The sequence below is a fragment of the Myotis lucifugus genome, unplaced genomic scaffold (assembly GCF_000147115.1).
Source record: "Myotis lucifugus unplaced genomic scaffold, Myoluc2.0 scaffold_0, whole genome shotgun sequence".
In the NCBI taxonomy this organism is placed as follows: Eukaryota; Metazoa; Chordata; class Mammalia; order Chiroptera; family Vespertilionidae; genus Myotis; species Myotis lucifugus.
The window spans coordinates 28895863-28916756 of record NW_005871048.1 but is presented as its reverse complement, the minus strand read 5'-3'; the positions used below and the strand labels follow the sequence as shown (position 1 = coordinate 28916756).

The following is a 20894-nucleotide window of genomic DNA, read 5'->3' as shown; positions in this document are numbered from 1 at the left end:
TAGTCGTACCATTGAAGTCGGAGTGCAATTGGGGAAAAGAATAACAGAAAGGTTAGCCAGATACCCCCACCCCCAATTGGGGTAAGGGGGGCAATCAGGGGCAGGGCCTGCCAGGGGTACGGGCTGCGGGCCAATGGGGGAGGTGGGGGCCCATCGGGGGTGGAGCCAGCCAGGGGGAGGGGCTGCAGGAGGTTGGCTGGCTGGCTCTGGCCACTATTGGGGTTGGGGGGGCGATCAGGGGTGGGGCCAGCCGGGGGGAGGGGCTGCGGGAGGTTGGCCAGCCGGCCCCACCCCCGGATCAGGCCGGTTCGCTGGCCACAGTGGGCATCATAGCAACCGGTCATTCTGGCGTTACAGTCACTGGCTTTTTATACAGACTAGAGGCTCGGTGCACGGAGTCATGTAAAAGTGGGGTCTCTCAACCTGGCCTGCACCCTCTCACAATCTGGAACCTCTCGGAGGATGTTGGAGAACTGGTTTCAGCCCGATCAGCCAGGCGAGGGACCCCACAGGTGCACGAATCCATGCACCAGGCCTCTAGTATGCATATAAGATCTTTGGTGGCCCTAGCTGATTTGGCTCAGTGGATAGAGAATCAGCCTGCGGACTGAAGGGTCCCAGGTTCGATTGTGGTCAAGGGTACATGCCTGGGTTGCGGGCTTGTTCCCCAATAGGAGGTGTACTGAAGGCAGCCAATCAATGATTCTCTCTCATCATTAATGTTTCTATCTCTCTCTCCTTCTTCCTTCCTGTCTGAAATCAATAAAAATGTGTTAAAAAAAAAAAAAAAGATATTTGGTTAATCTCTTCCTGCCCTCCCCTCTCCCCCCTTCTCTCTGAGATTCATCAGTCTGTTCCATGTTTCCATGCCTATGGTTTCCGCTCCTGTGTTGAGCGTCTGCCCCCTGGTGGTCAGTGCACATCATAGCTACCAGATGGTCAGCCGGTCAGCTGGTCGCTTAGGCATATATATATATATATATATATATATATATATATATACACATACACATACACACACACACACACACACACATATAAAGGAAGCAGAGACATGTTACCAGTTAAAACTTGGGAGGGATTCAAGTTGTTCCTTGATATATGGATTAGTGAAACAGAAGGATATTTAGAAAAGGATTACTGGTATTAAGACACCAAAATAGAACTAGGAAGAAAATGGCCGAGGTATAGACGGACGTGTCCCGTGCCTTGTCCCGGAGCAGATAAGGGTGAGCAGCTGAAACGGGTAACATACAGCCCGAATAAGCAGAAGATATTCAGCTGGGAGACATTTTGCAGCCGGGAAAGATAGAGGACTCCCGGAGAAAGGGCACGGTTGGAGACTGCGGCTGAAATCTCTCCCGGAGCGCCGGCTCAGCCCCAGAGACCACACCATCTTGAGTGACTGTTATTGGAAGTGTATTCATCCAAAGACCCGGCATCCACAGCATCCAGAGATCGGCTACTAACCCGGAAACAACGGATCTCAAGCAGCGCAACTACGTGGACTTAGAGGAACCCTGCTTCTCCTCACGAAAAGGTCAGATTTCCCCTAAAGGTGCGGTTTGCAATTCAGGTTGGAGAGAGGAACGCGCACTGGGGAAATCTGCGCCCCACAAAGTCTGCGGCCGTTGGGGCCAGTGTGATCCGCGAGTGTGGAAGGGCTCCCGCAGGGCTGCTGGCAGAAGGGAACGCTAAAAATAAGCCCATAGCTGGACTGGATGCAAAAAAGCAGCCTCAGATTTTGCCAGTGTGCCGGCTGCTTAGTGCCAGGGGAGAGAGGACGCGCGGAAGAGACTGCGCACAGAGCTGGAAGGTGGAGGGTTGCGAATTCTCGCAACTTCTCAAGCTCTTGTTATTTTTCTTCCCCTTAAATCTTTGCGTTTGATTATTAAACCCAGTGCATGGGATTGCCCAGTTGGGGTCACTCACAGAGACTGCAGGCAAAAGTTGTTTTTGTGGAACCTGGGAAACAGAGCGGGGAGTAACGATTAAAGAACAGGCTCTAGGGCAGTCGACTCTCACAAACCAGTCTTAAGTGCGATAGGGAAAATAAACCCTAACTGCTGGACAGAGAGGACTTATAGCCTCAGAGGTCAATCCAGAAACAATGCCACCCAGGGGCTGATCCACGAACTGACTCTTCTGTAAACACAAATAAAGGCAGTCTGGGAAACAAATACGGACTGCCTTAAAATCAGGACTGTGGTTTACAACACAGAGGAACAGTGTATCACAGGGAAATTCAACACTCTCCTGAATACCTGGCAGGACTAAGGCGTGCCAAAAAGAAGAGTAGAGGAACTAAAGCACCTTCACTACTGCACATTTTTATTTTTTTTTAATTCTTTTTTCACCTTTTAATTAAGAAACTATTTTTTTATTTTTTTTCATCACCTGATTTTACCTTTTTAATTACTACATTTTTATTTTTAACCAGTATTATTACTACTACCATTTTACCATTTTTTAAAGTGTCATTTTACTTTCTCTTTATTTTATTTTGGGATTAGTGTTCTACATTCTATTTTCATCGTTCCTTTAGCATCATTTTTCTCTACCTCAACTTTACCTTTATGCCAAAACTCTCTTCCTCACTTTTCCCCTTTTGTTGTCCTGTTTCTCTTACCCTATTCCAGCTTTAGATTTTCCCTATTCCTTCTTTTTACCCCCTGTCTAAATTTCACCCTACTTATATATCTAATTTCCAATCCCCTGCTCTAAATCCATATACACCTCTCTTATCGTTCTTCACTATCCAAATTTTTTTTTTCTCTCTGTCGTTTTGCTATTGTTTGCTTGATTGTTGAGTATATTGGGGTTTTTTATGCTTGTTTGTGAGATTGTTTTGCTTTTGCTTTTTATTTTTTTGTTGGTTTTTTTTTCTCCGGTTATTTTTGTGCTTCCATTTTCCTTCGCCTTGCTTGATATTAGTGGTTGTTTTTAGTTTGCATTCATCTCCAGGGATCTGTTGCTGGAATTGGTTGGGATTAGTGGCAGTTCTATTGGAGTTTTCTCTCCATATAAATAGTCTCTTCCCCTCTTCTATTTCATTCTCTCTCTTTTCTCTCTTACTTTTTTTTCTCCCTTTTCCCAATTTCATTTTTGCACTCCTATTTTTTCTTTTTGTCTTTTATCTGTTTCTCTTCTTTCTTCTTTATCCCCTAATTCTCTTTGCTCGGGTGGTCACCTTTATTTGGGGTTATTAATATCGTGAATACATTTGTGTCCAGTGCCTTGTATGTTGTGCCTTGTTGTGTTGTATTTTGTGCCTTTAAATCAATGCAGCGGAGAAAGAACTACATAACCAAACACCTGAAGAAGAGAGATCATGGTGAGACAAAGAGACAGCCCACATATGAAAGAAAAACAGGCATCACCAGAAAAAAAAGTAAATGAAATGGAGGCAATGGAGGCAAGCAACCTGTCAGAGAAAGAATTCAGAGAAATGGCCATAAGGTGGATGAAAAGAATGGAAGACAAATTCAACAATATGCGTAAGAACCAAGGGGAAATGAAGAAAAACCAAGAAGAAATGAAAAATGACATCACTGCTATAAAGAACTCAATAGAAAGCATCAACAGTAGACTAGAAGAAGCAGAGGACTGCATCAGTGAGCTAGTAGACAAGGTAGGAAAAAATAACCAAGCAGAGCAGCTTCTAGAAAAAAAAATTAAAAAGCAGGAGGAGAGCCTAAGAGAACTCTGGGACAACACGAAACGAAAGAACATCCGAATAATAGGGGAGCCAGAAGGAGAGGAAACTGAGCAAGGGAAAGAAAACCTGTTTGAAAATATAATGACAGAAAACTTTCCTGATATAGGGAAGAAAAAACTCACACAAATCCAAGAAGCTGACAGAGTCCCAAACAAAATGAACCCCAAAAGACCGACGCCAAGGCACATTATAATTAAACTGGCAAACACCAATGACAAAACAAGAATCTTAAAAGCAGCCAGAGAGAGACAGAAAGTTACCTACAAAGGATTCCCCATCAGACTAGTGACTGATTTCTCAACAGAAACACATCAGGCAAGAAGGGAATGGAATGAAAAATACAAAGTCATGCAAAGGAAGGGTCTGAATCCAAGAATACTGTACCCAACAAGGCTATCAATCAAAATTGAGGGTGAAATCAGGAGCTTCACAGACAAAAAAGGTCTACAGGAGTTTATTACCACCAAACCAGCAATGCAAGAAATGCTAAAGGGTCTGCTGTAAAAAGGAAAAATAGGAAACAAAGAAGGAACACAGGGGTAAAGAATAAAAATGGCGACTAACAAGTATCTATCAATAATAACTTTAAATGTAAATGGATTAAATGCCCCAATCAAAAGACATAGTGTAACTGAGTGGATAAGAAAACATGACCCATATATCTGCTGTCTACAGAAAACACACCTCAGAAAAAAAGACGCACACAGACTGATGGTGAAGGGATGGAAAAAGGTTTTTCAGGTGAATGGAAGCGGAAAAAAAGTCGGGGTAGCAATACTTATATCTGACAAATTAGATCTCAAAGTGAAGGACATAAAAAGAGATAAGGAAGGCCACTTCATAATACTAAAGGGAGCAATCGAACAAGAAAAAATAACTCTGGTAAACATATACGCACCCAATATAGGAGCACCCAAATACATAAGAAATCTTCTGGAGGAGATCAAGGGAGAGATTAACAGCAATACAATCATAGTAGGGGACTTTAACACCCCATTATCACCATTGGACAAATCCTCTAAACAAAAAATCAGCAAAGAAACATCAATCCTAAATGACTCACTAGATCAGATGGAATTAATTGACCTCTTCAGAACATTTCACCCCAAAGCCACAGAATATACATTCTTCTCAAGTGCTCATGGGTCATTTTCAAAGATAGACCATATATTGGGTCACAGGCAAGGTCTCTTCAAATTCAAGAAGATTGAAATCATATCAAGCATCTTCTCAGATCACAATGGCATAAAACTGGAAATCAACTACAATAAAAACAATCCAAAAAAAATCAAACACATGGAGACTAAATAGCACGCTATTAAACAATGACTGGGTTACCAGAGAAATCAAAGAAGAAATAAAAAACATCATGGCAACAAACGACAATGAAAACACAACAATCCAAAACCTATGGGACACAGCGAAAGCAGTCTTGAGAGGAAAGTTCGTAGCTCTACAAGTCTACTGCAAGAAACAAGAAACAATGAGAATAAATTACCTAACCCTACAACTCAAAGAGTTAGAAAGAGAGCAACAAGAAAAGCCCAGTGTAAGCACAAGGAAGGAAATAATAAAGATCAGAGCAGAGATAAACGACATAGAGACCCCAAAAAATTACAAAAGATCAATGAAACCAAGACCTGGTTCTCTGAAAGGATAAACAAGATTGATGAACCTCTAGCCAGGCTCACCAAAAAACAAAGAGAGAGGACCCAAATAAACAAAATCAGAAATGAAAGAGGAGAAATAACAACAGACCCCACAGAAATACAAAGGATTGTTAGAAAATACTATGGACAACTCTACTCCAACAAACTAGACAACCTGGAAGAAATGGACATATTCCTAGAAAAATACAACCTTCCAAAACTTAATCAGGAAGAATCTAAAAATCTCAATAGGCCAATAACTATGGAGGAAATTGAAGCAGTAATCAAAAAGCTTCCAGCAAACAAAAGCCCGGGGCCAGACGGCTTCACAGGGGAGTTTTACCCAACATTCAAGGAAGAACTAAAACCTATCCTCCTCAGACTATTCCAAAAAATTCAAGAGGAAGGAACACTTCCAAGCTCATTCTATGAAGCCAGCATCACCCTAATACCAAAACCAGATAAAGACAACACAATGAAAGAGAATTACAGGCCAATATCCCTCATGAACATAGATGCCAAAATCCTCAACAAAATCCTAGCAAATCGGATCCAGCAGTACATCAGAAAGATCATACACCATGACCAAGTAGGATTTATCCCAGGGATGCAAGGATGGTACGATATCCACAAATCAAAAAACGTAATACATCACATAAACAAATTGAGAGAAAAAAACCACAGTCATATCAATTGATGCGGAAAAAGCATTTGACAAAATCCAACACCCTTTCTTGATAAAAACTCTCAGCAAGATAGGAATAGAGGGATCATACCTCAACATAATAAAAGCCATATGACAAACCCACAGCCAACATCATAATCAATGGGCAAAAACTAAAAACTAAAACCATTCCCCCTAAAAACAGGAACAAGACAGGGATGTCCCCTCTCACCACTCCTGTTAAACATAGTACTGGAAGTACTAGCCATTGTGATCAGACAAGAAGAAGAAATAAAAGGCATCCAAATTGGAAAAGAAGAAGTGAAACTGTCCTTTGCAGATGACATGATACTGTACATAGAGAACCCTAAAGACTCCATCAAAAAATTATTAGACTTAATAAATGAATTCGGCAATGTAGCAGGATACAAAATTAATGCCAAGAAATCCATGGCATTTCTTTACACCAATAGTGAACTTACAAAAGTGAGACTAAAAAAGCAAACCTATTTACTATCGCACCAAAAAAATCAAGATACCTAGGAATAAACTTAACTAAGGAGGTAAAAGACTTATATGCGAAAAACTACAGGACACTGAAAAAAGAGACAGAGGAAGACATAAACAGGTGGAAGAACATACCGTGTTCATGGATTGGTAGAATCAACATCATCAAAATGTCCATACTACCCAAAGCAATCTATAAATTCAATGCAATCCCCATTAAATTACCAATGGCATATTTCACAGATCTAGAACGAACGTTCCAAAAATTCATCTGGAATAAAAAAAGACCTCAAATAGCTGCAGCAATCCTGAGAAAGAAGAACAAAGTAGGTGGGATCTCAATACCAGATATCAAACTGTATTACAAAGCCACTGTTCTTAAAACAGCTTGGTACTGGCACAAGAACAGACATATAGATCAATGGAATAGAATAGAGAACCCAGAAATCGACCCAAACCACTATGCCCAATTAATATTTGACAAAGGAGGCAAGAGCATACAATGGAGTCAAGACGGTCTCTTCAATAAATGGTGTTGGGAAAATTGGACAGATACATGCAAAAAGATGAAACTAGACCACCAACTCACACCATACACAAAAATAAACTCAAAATGGATAAAAGACTTAAACGTAAGACAGGAAACCATAAAAATACTAGAGGAAACCACAGGCAGTGAAATCGCAAACATATGCCAAAGGAATTTCTTCTCTGATAATGCTCCTAGGGCAATGGAAACTAAAGAGAAAATAAACAAATGGGACTACATCAAAATAAAAAGCTTTTGCACAGCAAAGGAAACCATCAACAAAACAACAAGACCCACTACATGGGAGAACATATTCTCCCATGATATCACCAATAAGGGTTTAATCTCCAACATTTACAGGGAACTCATGAAACTTAACAATAGGAAGATAAACAATCCAATAAAAAATGGGCAATGGACCTAGATGGACACTTTTCGAAAGAGGACATACAGAAGGCCGAAAGACATATGAAAACATGCTCAAAGTCACTAATTATACGAGAGATGCAAATCAAAACGACAATGCGGTATCATCTCACACCTGTCAGAATGGCTATCATCAACAAATCAACAAACAACAAGTGTTGGAGAGGATGTGGAGAAAAAGGAACCCTTCTGCACTGCTGGTTGGGAATGCAGACTGGTGCAGCCACTATGGAAGACAGTATGGAGCTTCCTCAAAAAAAACTAAAAATGGAACTCCCATTTGACCCAGTGATCCCACTTCTAGGAATATATCCCAAGAAACTAGAAACACCAATCAGAAAGGATATATGCACCCCTATGTTCATAGCAGCACAATTCACCATAGCTAAGATTTGGAAACAGCCTAAGTGCCCATCAGCAGATGAGTGGATTAAAAAAAACTGTGGTACATCTACACAATGGAATACTACGCTGCGGTAAAAAAGAAGGAACTCTTGCCTTTTCCAACAGCATGGATGGAACTGGAAAGCATTATGCTAAGTGAAATAAGCCAGTCAGAGAAAGATAAATATCACATGATCTCACTCATTTGTGGATTATAGAGAACAACATAGACTGATGAACAGGGACAGATCCAAAGACAGAGAAACAGCGATCAGACTATCAATCCCCAGAAGGAAAGTAGGGGAGTGAGGGGGTAAAGGGAAGAGATCAACCAAAGGACTTGTATGCACGCATATAAGCCAAACCAATGGACATGGACAACAGGGGGATGAGAGTATGAGTGGGGGAGGGGGGGGGAGAATGGGGGTTAATGGGGGGGATGAGGACACATTTGTAATACCTTAACTAATAAAGAAATTTAAAAAAAAAGACACCAAAATAAAGAATAAGCTGAATAACCTTAAGAACAGTGAACAGAGCAGCTTATCTTATCTGAATGGGAAGTGCTCAGGTAGAAAAAGGAGTTAGCAAATGAGAAACGTAGGTGGTAGTAAAAGTGTGGAGAACTGCCTAAACCGGTTTGGCTCAGTGGATAGAGCATCGGCCTGCAGACTGAAAGGTCCCAGGTTCGATTCCGGTCAAGGGCATGTACCTGGGTTGCGGGCAAATCCCCGGTAGGAGGTGTGCAGGAGGCAGCTGATCGGTGTTTCTCTCTCATCGATGTTTCTGACTCTCTGTCTCTCTCCCTTCCTCTCTGTAAAAAATCAATAAAATATATTTTTTAAAAAAAAAGTGTGGAGAACATTTAATAAAAATCAAAGGAATCTGAAGTTTATGCAGTGTATAATAAGGAGCCACCAAAGGTTCATAAGTATTGAACAATATGGGGAAAGGATTTGAGAAAGATGAATGTACAGGGTAAACTAGAAATGAAGAAACCACTTAGAAAATTCCAGATATGAAATAAGATTCTCCAACCAAGATAATAACAATGGCAACAAATGAAAGAGACATTATAAAGGAAAAACAGATAAAACCTAGGTAACTAAAACAAACAGCAGCAACAAAAGATAAATGTGGAAAAGAGAGCCAAAGAGCTGCAAAAAAGCCACCTTTCTCATTGTGTTGAGTGTCAGACCCATACTATCCTAACAGCAATCTCCCCTTGTATCATTATAAATAACTAGAGGCATGATGCACAAAATTCGTGCATGAGGCGGGGAGTTCCCTCAGCCCAGCCTGCACCCTCTCCAATCGGGGACCCCTCAGGCGATGTCCGACTGCCGGTTTAAGCCCTAAATCGGCAGTCGGACATCCCTCTCACAATCTGGGACCGCTGGCTCCTAACTGCTCACCTGCCTGATCACCCCTAACTGCCACCCCTGCCGGCCTGGTCGTGTGCGCCTCCTTCCCCCCCCCCCACCTGGTTACCCCCAACTGCCCCCCCCCCCCCCGCCCCTGCTGGCTTGGTTGCCCCACGCAGCCTGCTGTTTGGTCATTACTGTTACTGTGACAGCATCCCAGACAACTTGCACATTCCTTTATTATTAGTATAGATTCCAAGCCTTAAAGTTGACATTTTCCCCCATTAGTGTGTCAATATCACACATCAATTATGTTGTTTGCACCAGAGAAATTAAGTTGAGACTGTGTTTATGAACATACTCAAATTAAAAGACAAATAACACCCCCCCAATTGAAAAAAGAATGAGTGGTCAAAAAATATAGTAAGAACTGTTTAAATCCTGTAGTTCAAAAAATTTTAATTATGTAAATAAAAAATAAGCCCCTCCATAGGAATGTATTTTTACATTTAAAATACTATTCATTTTATATGAAAAAGGAGTTTCTAAAAAGATGTTAGAACTATTCAATTTTATTGTAGCACTGAACTGAAGTGTTTAAAATAGTTTCATATTTCTAAAACTAGTTTAGTTAAAATACTTATTTAGAAATGTATTTTTAGCCAACTGTCAAAAATGCAAATCATTTTAACAGAAAAAATATACTATGTTTTAAAGTCTATCATTACCTTTAATTCATGATAATCTATTGCTTCATCTTTGTCCGTGTCAAATAGTTCAAAAGCATCTTTAATTTCTTGTTTCTGTTCTTCAGAGAGTTCTCTTCTTTTTTTCCTCTTTGTTTTGTCTACAAGTTCACTTCTATAAAATGAAAACAGTCTATTTAGTCCACTTAATTCCTATTCTCCTATGCCTCTACAGTCTAGATGATTAAAATAAGATTTCAAAAATGCAACCATAAATCTTAGCCAGTGAATAACTTTCTAAATTTCTTAAAAGGATATATTTTGAGAAAAAAAATTTCCTTATATGAGTAAAAGCCCTACTTATTGCAGAGTTGAAGCTGCTATAAATTTGCACTTCCCAAAACTGAGAAATGTTACAGGTTATTTAAAAAAAAAAAAAAAATGAGGACCTAGCTCTGATTTATTCCCACTAATATTACTGTGGAAGAAGAACTGTGAATAAAAAACATTGCTTCATATCAGAAACCCCAACAAAAAACAAAGCATACATACTTATTATTCACATCAATCTACAAAACATTTTTTAAAAGAAAATTAAATTTGTAATTGACTCTCACTATGTATGATTTACTTTTGACAGTGTTTTATAAATAAGATATCAAAATTACTACCAAAAAGACATAATTTTTCAATTAACTTACAAAGTACGATGGCATTGTAGATTAGAAATGTTTTCAGATTACATATTTCCAACAGGGTGGCACTTCATAATTTCTTTGGTCGGTATTAACAAATCAGCCGAAATACTGAGTCCAAACAGATCACGATTATCAAACGCCTAAAAAGTATCTATTTGCGCCAATTCTATATAATGTTAAGTCAATGGTCTTATAAATCTCAACATTTAAATTTACATTTAATTTCTCACAAACTCTGGGGGGAAAAAATGTTTAAGGAAATTTATTTTAAAGGCTAGAAATGTCTTCCTTAAGAGATGTTGACCCAAATGGGACTTCAACACTCGTATAAATGTTGGAACAGAAAATTGTATAAAACCTTAAAATGTAAAACCCAGTTGATTTTACTACAACAGGCTACCTATTTGCATTTGAAGTTTTGTCCTCTAAAAATCTACCCCCAAAAAAGACGGGGGGGGGGGGGCGGCAGGCGGTAAAAAAAGCTAGGGGACCGGGTGAAGCTGCCATCGTGCGTTCACCAGAGGCTGCGCCCAAGCCTGTCCGTCCCGCCGTCAGTCCTTCCCTTCCCACGGCTCCCAACGGCCCGGTCCAAAACCGACCCAACGGACCCCATCCAAGGCACCACGTTACCCGTGAGCACAACACAGCACCTCTTCCAAAGTGGGGTGACTACATCGTTATTTTTAAAGTAACATATCTAGATGAGGCTGGGGGACAGGGCAGCACCTCTCCCAAAGTGGGGTGACTACATCGTTATTTTTAAAGTAACATCCAGATGAGGTTGGGGGACAGGGCACCCGAGGATTAGAGGGCCAACTCAATGTGGGGTCAAGAAACTAAGAAATTTAGGTGATGCGGGTCTCCAGGCACACGGTCCGGCAGGACCCCGGGTGAGCGGCAAGGGGGAGTTTCGTGTTATTTCCAAAATTTACAGTAGCTACGTCATGAGCAGCGCGGCGGCGGTCGGGGCCGGAAACCGGGAAGGAGGAACTGAATCCAGGGATGCTCCACGGCCTGATTTCCCGCGGAAACAACGCGGGAGAAACCTCGCGCGACTTCACCGCCTCCGTGCAAAGAATACAGCCCATCCTTTCGGCGGCTCCAAGCCCCACGCGTGGACAGGTGTGACTACCTCCGCAGAAATGCACGGGACGCGGCACCTGCGGCCCCCGGGAGCCCCCGGGGTGAGGGGTCCGGCCCGGAGGAGGGGCCGAGGTTCCTTTTCCTCGACCCAAATGCATCCCTTCCTCGCCTGGGCCCCCAACGGCCTCCCCTCCACACCCGCCCTGGGGCCCGCTGCCGGGGTGTGGAGAGCATCGCCGCCGCCTCGTTACCGACCTCAGAGCTAAACTCATTTTCTCTCCGGACACAGACGTCCCTCTCAAGAACGACTTTAACCCCTACTCAAGGTAGCACGACTCCCGCCAGCCGCTCAACAGACACCCACAATCTCAGCGGCCTCGGGGACCGCCCTCGAGACGGCCACTTCTGGGCTGAGATTGGTTGACATCGCGACTGCCCCGCCGCTGTGGCGGAAGCGTCTCCAGGCTTCTTCTCTCATTGGGCGTACTTCGCGTCAATCAAAGGAACCTCTCTGCCGGTACATTGGCCCGCAGTGTTTCCCCGAATCCTTTGCGGAGCAGGAATCTGCGTCCTCGCGTGGCGATGGGGCGGGGGGCGGACCTCGCCTCGCGGGAGGAAGCTCGGGCCTGTGGGCAAGTGTGGGGAGGCCGGGCCCAGGCTCAGGGCGAAGGGGAGGGAGGGAGGCCGACCTCCGGATGGCAGGGGAGGGCCGCTAAGGAAAGAGCCTGCGGAATTTACTTCCACCTGCCAGACCAGCCCAGTGACTGAGGCAGGTGCCGGGGGTTGTAGGTATTTGGATAATCACCGGTTGCATAATTAGCCCATTAGTGAAGCTGGACCCAGCCCGTCCTTCTCGCCTCTCCTCCTCGGAAGGGATTTGTTCGCTCTGGTCCTCTGTGTTCCAGTGCTGTCAGCTGCTTGTCCGCATGATGTACCGGGGCCTCGCCCTCCATCCGTCTTCCAGGCCTCCACTACCCAGCCAAGTTTTGTGGAGCTCCTTTGGTATTTAATGTGTCTACTTGTTTATCTCGCCTACTAGACAGTAAGGCTGGAGCCCTAACCCAACAGGACTGGCGTCCTTAAAAGCAGAGGTAAAGATGGACAGATTTTACCGTATGAAAATGAGACATTTCTGTATGGCAAAGACTACATTAAGCGAAGTAAACAAGCACACAAATTAAAAGCATGGGATTGGAGATAACTATGTTAAATGATGAGCGGATCTTCTATTTGTGATGGATAACTGTCTCTTCACATACTTCCGAACAACACCACCACACAAATGACTTTCGGGTCCCAAGAGAGAAAATGTAACTTTACCAGTATAATCTGATGGTATAAATTAGCATTGCTAGTTAGGGAATTACCAGAGATTATCTGTCTGCTGATGTAATTCAGTATGAAGTACACAACCTACATCATTTAACCAAGAAGGTGTAATGTGAACTTAATTAAACAATAATACCTAATTTCTTTTATAGGAAATGTAGGAGATAAAGAAAACACTTAAAAAAAAAAAAAAAAAAAAACACCACAAGAAACAATCACACAAATCCAGAAAGTAACACATTCCAAAGGAGATAATTGTCCATTCTCTACAATAAGTCAGTGCATGAATAAAGAGACTAGACTAGATTAAAAACGACTTAAAAGATGGTACAGCCAGATAGATGCCTATGACTTAGGAGATAAAGAAACCACTTAAAAACAAAACAAACAAAAACACCACAAGGCTCCCATGTCCATTCCTGGGCCCAGACCTCAAACCCAGAATCCAATCATCTACTGAGGTCCCTGACCTGCTTCCAAGGCCCAGAAATCCCTGTGAAGTCCAGACCTCCATCCCAGGACCCAGACCAACATCCGGGTCCCAGAATTTCATGACAGGGCCCAGATATCCATTCCAGAGCCCAAGCCTCAAACCCAGAATCCAGTCCTCTATTGGGAGCCCAGACCTCCATCCATGGCCCAGACCTCCATTCAATGACTCATAGGCCCAGCATACGAACCAGACCTCCACCTGGGGCCCAGATGTCCAATCCACAACCGAGCCCTCTCTCTGAGACACAACCTTCCATTCAAGGCACAGACATGCATGCCAGGACCCAGACCTCCATTAGGGGCCTAGACCTTCATGCCAGGGCCCAGAACTCAATCCAGGGACCCTATCCTCGAACCCAGAATACAATCCTGTATCTGGTGCCCAGACTTCCATCCAGGGCTCTGACCTACATCCGGGTCCCAGACATTCATGCCAAAACCCAGATGTCCATTCAGGGGGCCCAGGCCTCTAACCCACAAACCAGTCCTATATCAGGGGCCCAGACCCATCCGGGATTCTGAACAACATCCGGGTCCCAGACATTCATGCCAAGGCCCAGATGTGCATTCTGGATCCCAGATTTCAAACCCATAATCCAGTCCTATACCGGGTGCCTAAACTTCCATCCGGGACCCATTCCTCCATCAGGTGCTCTGACCTACATCCTGGTGCCAGACATTAATGCCAAAGGCCCAGATTTCCACTCCAGGGCCGAAATATCGAACATAGAATCCACTTCTGTATCATGGGCCAGCCCTCCATCCATGACCCAGACTTCCATTCCATGACCAGGAGGTCCAGCCTATGACCCTGATGTTCAGTCTATGACCCAGACTCCACCCAGGGTCCAGATGTCCATCCCGAGACTCAGCCCTCCCTCCGAAACACAGCCTTCCATCGCCGGCCCAGACCTCCATCCCAGGGCCCAGAACTCCATCCAGGACCTAGACCTTCAGCCAGTGCCCAAAACTCGATATGGGTGCCCTATCCTCAAACCCAGAATCCAGTCCTGTATCAGGTGCTCCTCAGGCCTACATCCGGGTACCAGACATTCAGACCGGGCCAAGAAGTACATCCCGAGGCTCAGACATGGAACCCAGAATCCAGTACTGTGTCAGGAGCCCGGACCTCCATCGGGTTCTGACCAACTACAGAGTCCCAGACTTTCAGCAAGGCGCCAGAAGTCCATCCCGCAGCTCACACCTCGAAGCCAGAATCCAGTCCTTTAACGGGTGCCCAGACCTCTGTCTGGGACCCACACCTCCATCAGATGCTCAGGCCTACATCTGGGTCCCAGACATTCAGACCGCGCCAAGAAGTACATCCCGAGGCTCAGACATGGAACCCAGAATCCAGTCCTGTATCAGGGGCCCAGACATCCATCCGGGGTTCTGACCAACATCCGTGTCCCAGACATTCATGCCAAGGACCAGATATCCATTCCGGGGTCCAGACCGTGAACCCATAATTCAGTCCTTTATCAGGTGCCCAGACCTCCAACCGGGGCCCATTCCCCCATCAGGTGTTCAGACCTACATCCGGGTCCCAGACCTTCAGCCTTGTGCCAGAAGTCCATCCTTGGGGCACAGACCTCGAACCCAAAATCCAGGACTGTATCAGTGGCCAGGACCTCCATCCGGGTCTCTGACAAACTTCAAAGTCCCAGACTTTCAGCAAGTCACCAGAAGTCATTCCCGCAGCTCAGACCTCGAAGCCAGAATCCAGTCCTGTATCAGGTACCCAGACCTCTATCCCGGGTCCATACCTCCAACCGGGGCTCTGACCTACATCCGGGTCCCAGACCTTCAGGCTGGGCAAAGAAGTACATCCCAGGCCTGAGACCTTGGGCAAACAGAAGGCAGGAGAGTATTCACACTGCAATCCAGTTCTGATACCTGGGAAGGGAGAGCAGGAAGAAAAGAGGACTGGGTAGGAAAAGCTCAGAGTGGAATGCAATTGTGAGAAAATCTTAGACCAAGGAGGATCCCCAGAATAAAAATTGCCCTGTAGAGGAGTCCTATCCTGGGCAGGAATAGCCAAGCTCTAGCATCTAAACTGTACTTGGTCATTGGCTGGGTGCAACCCAAGGTAAGTGTGACCTTAGCATGAGCGGGTTTGAAGGTGTGGCAGCTGGAAGGTGTTAGCTATGCTCCTCACAGTTGTTTCTCTTAAAGCAGCAGTTCTCAACCTGTGGGTCTCGACCCCTTTGGCGGTCGAATGACCCTTTCACTGGGGTCGCCTAAGACCATCCTGCATGACAGATATTTACATTATGATTCATAACAGTAGCAAATTTACAGTTATGAAGTAGCAACGAAAATAATTTTATGGTTGGGTCACAACATGAGGAACTGTATTTAAAGGACCAGAAGGTTGAGAACCACTGTGACTCAAAGGGTATCTGACCAGTATGCCCTCATCACTGTTGTGCAAGCCTTGCAAAGGTCTGAATGGAGAGCATATCAAAAAGAGAAAGTGGTGCCCTTGCCAGTGTGGCTCAGTTGGTAGGAGCATCGTCCTATACACCTAAAGCTTTCAGATTCCATCCCAGGACCCAGTTGGGGTGCATTTAGGAGGCAGCCCATCCATGTCTTCTTTCTCACATCAGTGATATTTTCATTCTCTCTCTCTCTCTCTCTCTCTCTCTCTCTCTCTCTCTCTTTCTCTCTCTCTCTCTCTCTCTCTCTCTCTCTCTCTCTCTCTCCCCTCCACTCTCTAACCATGTCCTCAGCTGAGGATTAAAAATAAAAAGGAGGAATTGGCAAAGGCCCTCAGATAGTAACAAAGTTGGTATATTTGAGGAAAGAAAAGAATCCAATCATTTGAAGCATATAAAGAATGGCAAAGTGGTACAAGAAGTCAGATTGATAAGCAGAGTCCTAATCATATAAAGCCTAATAGACCATGATGAAGGGATGAATTTTATTTCAAGTGTAATGGAAATCCATCAGCAGGTTTTAAGCTGTGAATTATTATGATCTGATTTAGGTTTTAGAGCCAAACTTCCTGAAACAATCTATATTTACAGCATCCCTTTCCAAATATCTTATTTTCTCCCAACCCACAGCAAATCTGACTTACATCCTTACCCCTCTACTGGAAGTGCTTTTATTAAGTCACCAAAGACTTCTTAATTGCTAAGTTCAATTGTATCTTGGCAATTACCATCCTAGTTGTCTCCTGGGTCACATCTGCATGTTGACTATTCATTTCTTAAAACTGCTCATGGCTGCTTTTTACTACTCCTTCCTAGTTTCCTATGCTGGCTTTTCTTCATCCACTCCCTAAATGTGTGTTTGTTTATTTATTTGTTTGTTTGTTTGTTTGCTTTTAATTATGTCCTTAATATTTTCATACTATCCCTAGGCCTTTTCATCTTCAAACGTCTAAATTTTTCTCCTCTACTTTCAGTGTTCAAACCTAGATTTCCATCTTAATAGAAACTAATATACCAAAATAAAATTATTATCTTCTTCTGAAAGACTCCTTATGCAGAGAGATATCTTAGATAATGGCATCACCAATTATATAACTTCTTGAAATAACATTTAACTCCTCACTACTGTCAAAGTATAGTTTTCAAATTTAAAGATGTGACTATTATAAAAAATATAGAATAAATGTGTTTCCAAGATCTATATAACTCTTTAGTGAGGAAACCAGCAAGATGATAAAGCTGGTTCACAGAAAAATTAGAGAAACTGAGAATCCATAGCCAGTCACAAAAGGCAAGCTAAAGTAAATTTTCTAAGTTACAATGTCCTATAGGTGAATGTCCTATAGGTCAAAATAAACTATAGCCTTTGGAGTTAAATTCTCCACCAGACATTGCATCTATACGGCCAAAATCTACAAGTTAATATTGTATACAGTCTTAGCCCTAATCAATAACAAATCAAACAAATGTAAGCCTGCTAGTGAATTAAATAAGCATTGGGTAGATCTATTAAGCCGTGTTCCATAATGACATACAGCTACCCTTTGGTGTTATTTCCAAGTTCGGCATATTTTTTCTTACACTTTTCCTCGATCCCACATCACCATCAAGTGGTGATAGAGCTATATTCTAAAGACAAATCTGCCTGACTCCAATGCCTATGTTTTTCCCCATGAAAAATGTGTTTGGCAAATTCAAGTAGTGCACAAAAGATGAGTAGGAATAAGTATTGAGAAAAGGCTTCTGGTTTTTAAAATTAGTAAATAACAATAATGAAAAGAATATGGTTTTGGAAAATCAATAGAGTAGACCTACTCATAAAGTCAATTAATTCACTAATATAATTCAATAGAAAATAGAGAGTTTTTCCTATATTTACTGCTTCATAATTGCCTTCATTTCAAAATTTTTATGTCAAAGAGGCATATTTTGAGGTAGCATATTCTGCTACGATTCAGGTGATAATATCTCCTTAGGGCCCTGAGATTCCACACCTCCTATGGAATACAGCTACAGAAGGATCAGAGTTGGTTCCAAAGCATGGGGTCCAGAACTAAGGGCAATATATAGCTAGTCACACTTAGGCCTAGCAGTATCCACACTTCCAGGTTCCAGCAGTGAACACAGTAGACTCTAATACTATTGACTAGAAAGAGCAAAGGACTGAAGACCAAAATATGCTGAAGAATATAATGAAAATGAAGTCGAAGCTATAAATCCATACTAAAAGGCTGCTTTCCACTTAAAAAGTAAGCCATCTAGCCTTCAGAGTTACTTTGATGGATTGAAAATTTCCCTGTGAAGCATTTCATGACACTGAAAAATTACTGATTAATCTCAGATCTCCTCCTCAAATCAGAATGTTTAGAAGCCAGCAGTGGTATGATAGCCAGCTTTTGTGAGTTTCGGCTAAAAAAGAAGAAATTTCTTTTTATAACCTTTTTGTTTGTCTTTATATTTTTTTAAACCAAAACAGTTTTATTAAGATATTCATGCTTGTAGATTCATAGCATGTCTTTAAACCCAAATGGAGTTCCTAGCAGAACAGTCAGAAACAAAGGATTTTGCTTTTTTTTTTTTAATGAATTCTCATCAGTAATGAGGCACTAAACATGCTACTGAATACATTATAGAGAAGATTAATAGGGTATTTTTAGCTACCACCTACATACTATAGGCAGACAACATCAAGAGCATGAGGGAAATAATGGTTCTTTTAGTTTAATAAATCATAATGTTCCTGAACAATTATTCTTTTTTCTTCCAAAATTGGGGCATCTAATTATATGAAGTGATTACTGTAGCAACAGCTTTAATATGAAGAAAGAGAGAGAGAGAGAGAGAGAGAGAGAGAGAGAGAGAGAAGAAGAAGAAGAAGAAGGAGGAGGAGGAGGAGGAGGAGGAGGAGGAGGAGGAGGAGGAGGAAGAGGAGGAGGAGAAAGGAGAGGGAAGGGAAATTAGGCTATTAAACAAAAATCATAATAATTTTTAAAGTATTTTGACTAAAGAGTAAAGTGTGGGAATTGGTAACTAGAAGAAAAAGGAAACACTAAAAAATTATATTTTGGACTTATACCAGTTAATATCTGAATATTAAAGGAAAGGAAAACTTTATGAATATAAATTTTTAAAAAGCAAGGAACCAGGCCAGTGTGACTCAGTGGTTGAGCATCGACCCATGAACCAAGAGGTCACTGGTTCGATTCCAGTCAGGTGAGACTCTTTTATTCAAAAAACTAATTCAGGATTGAATAGAATCACAGAAATGTTAAAAGTAGAAATAAACTTATGTCTCATCTATACCTGAAACCCTTCTTTTAATAGATGATAACCAAGATTTTGAGACATTAGATGATTTGCTTAATGTCACACAACTAATTGGTGAAGAAATTGAGGTTAGATCTTCTTTCTAATGTTATTCCTTTATATTTCTCTTCAATGTGGGTTATTTACATTATAGACAAAAAAGAGAAAATATGAACCGCTGTTGGGTTCTTGATGTATTATTTTTAATGACCAGGAACTAAACCATGAAAGTTCTAGGGGAATCTGACAAGCAGAGCAAAGAGTGAAGAGTAGTAGATGTAGCATACCACTTTCTGCCATTATCTCATTACATTTGATCACATTCAGAAGTGACCAGCTCAGCTTCTAAACTCTACATAACTGCCATCTCAGTAGGGGAAGAAACTGTATGATGACATTTCAACCCTCTAAAGTGGATATAAATAAAGAGAGAAAACATGTCTGGCATGCAAGTCTCAGGCTCTGCCTTTGTTATAATAAGGAGCAAATCTGAAAATAGTACTCAGTCTCGATGTTGCCTAAGAGAGACTGACAGACTGCCTCTGGCTTTTATTCCACAGTAATGCCTGGTTTTCGTCTTGGAATTTGAGACTGGCAATATAGCATTGTGTTAAGATCACAAGCTTTGGATTTGAATCCAGGCTCTAGCATTTGCCAGCTAAGTGATATGGACAATTTATTTAACCTCCACAAGCATCAGTTTGCACATATATAAAATGGTGACAGGAATAGTTCCTACCATCTTCATTGGGTTGTTGTGAGAATTGAGTACCTTAGTTTGGATTTCCCACTCTAAGACATAGATTTGGGTTCAAATAATTTATTTGGGAAAAGAGCCCAGGAAACGTGATGAGGGTGTACTGAAGTGAGACAGGGAAGGGGATGCTGCTGGGGATCCTCCTTGAAAGGCTAGGAAGCTAGGAAGGGTAGTTTTCCCCTATCTCCATTCCTCATTGGTTGGGGGTTGCTCCAGGGGGATTGACTCTCAGACACTCTGGCTTACCTTGGACACAGGTCAAGCACACTCCAGGATCAGAGAAAGCCCTTACCCAGAAAGGTTCAGGCTTGAGATAGGAAGCTTTGGGTTTTCCCAGGAATTTCCACCAAGGCTACAGGTGATCTCTGAAGGGAGCTGAGCAGTTAAGGGCAGGGCATTGACAGCATCTTCCATAGTTTATCATAGTAACATCTGGATCATAGTTAACACTAACAAACCATATAGCTAATTAAAGTGAAAAATATTAAGCACTGAGAAGGCAAAGGGAAAGTCTTCCCAATTAAAAAGAGGAAATGCTATTACCAAGGAAATTCGATTAATGCACTCAAATCAGAAACCTGGAAGTCATTCTTCACATCTTCTTCCTCCCACCCCACCAATTTTATCACCCTTTTCCACGTCCCATCAACTTAATCACATTAACACTTCTCCCTTCTCTCTTCTCAACTCTTTAAAGCAGAAATTTCACTTTTTTTTTTTTGCTTGAATTATTATAACCTCCTAACGGGTCTTCCTGCCATTCTTACTTTCTTGTCTCACCCTGACTGCCATTCATCCCATTCATTCAGTACTGTCAGAATGCTTTTTCTAAAACCCAGCTCTGATAGAGAATCCTCTACTTCA

General features: G+C 42.3%; 1 protein-coding gene and 1 long non-coding RNA gene across 3 annotated transcripts in view; one reads left to right on the top strand and one right to left on the bottom strand.

The window, feature by feature from the left end:
- The window catches only part of CETN3 (centrin 3), a 28415-nt gene extending 16312 nt beyond the window's left edge, over window positions 1-12103 (bottom strand). For both annotated transcript variants that reach the window (XR_002828083.1, XM_006081223.3), the window contains exons 1-2: window positions 11964-12103; window positions 9970-10102 (exon numbers count right to left, since the gene is read on the bottom strand). Coding sequence is in view for 1 of the 2 variants with exons in the window: in XM_006081223.3 (XP_006081285.1) it covers window positions 9970-10102; window positions 11964-11980 (150 nt within the window). In the remaining variant the exon portion in view is untranslated. The remainder of the gene's footprint in view (window positions 1-9969; window positions 10103-11963) is intronic.
- On the top strand, window positions 12094-12919 carry LOC106694899. Its single transcript, XR_001345974.2, has 2 exons — window positions 12094-12225; window positions 12529-12919. It is a non-coding gene; the product is annotated as an uncharacterized LOC106694899 (long non-coding RNA).
- The last annotated feature ends 7975 nt before the right edge of the window (window positions 12920-20894 follow it).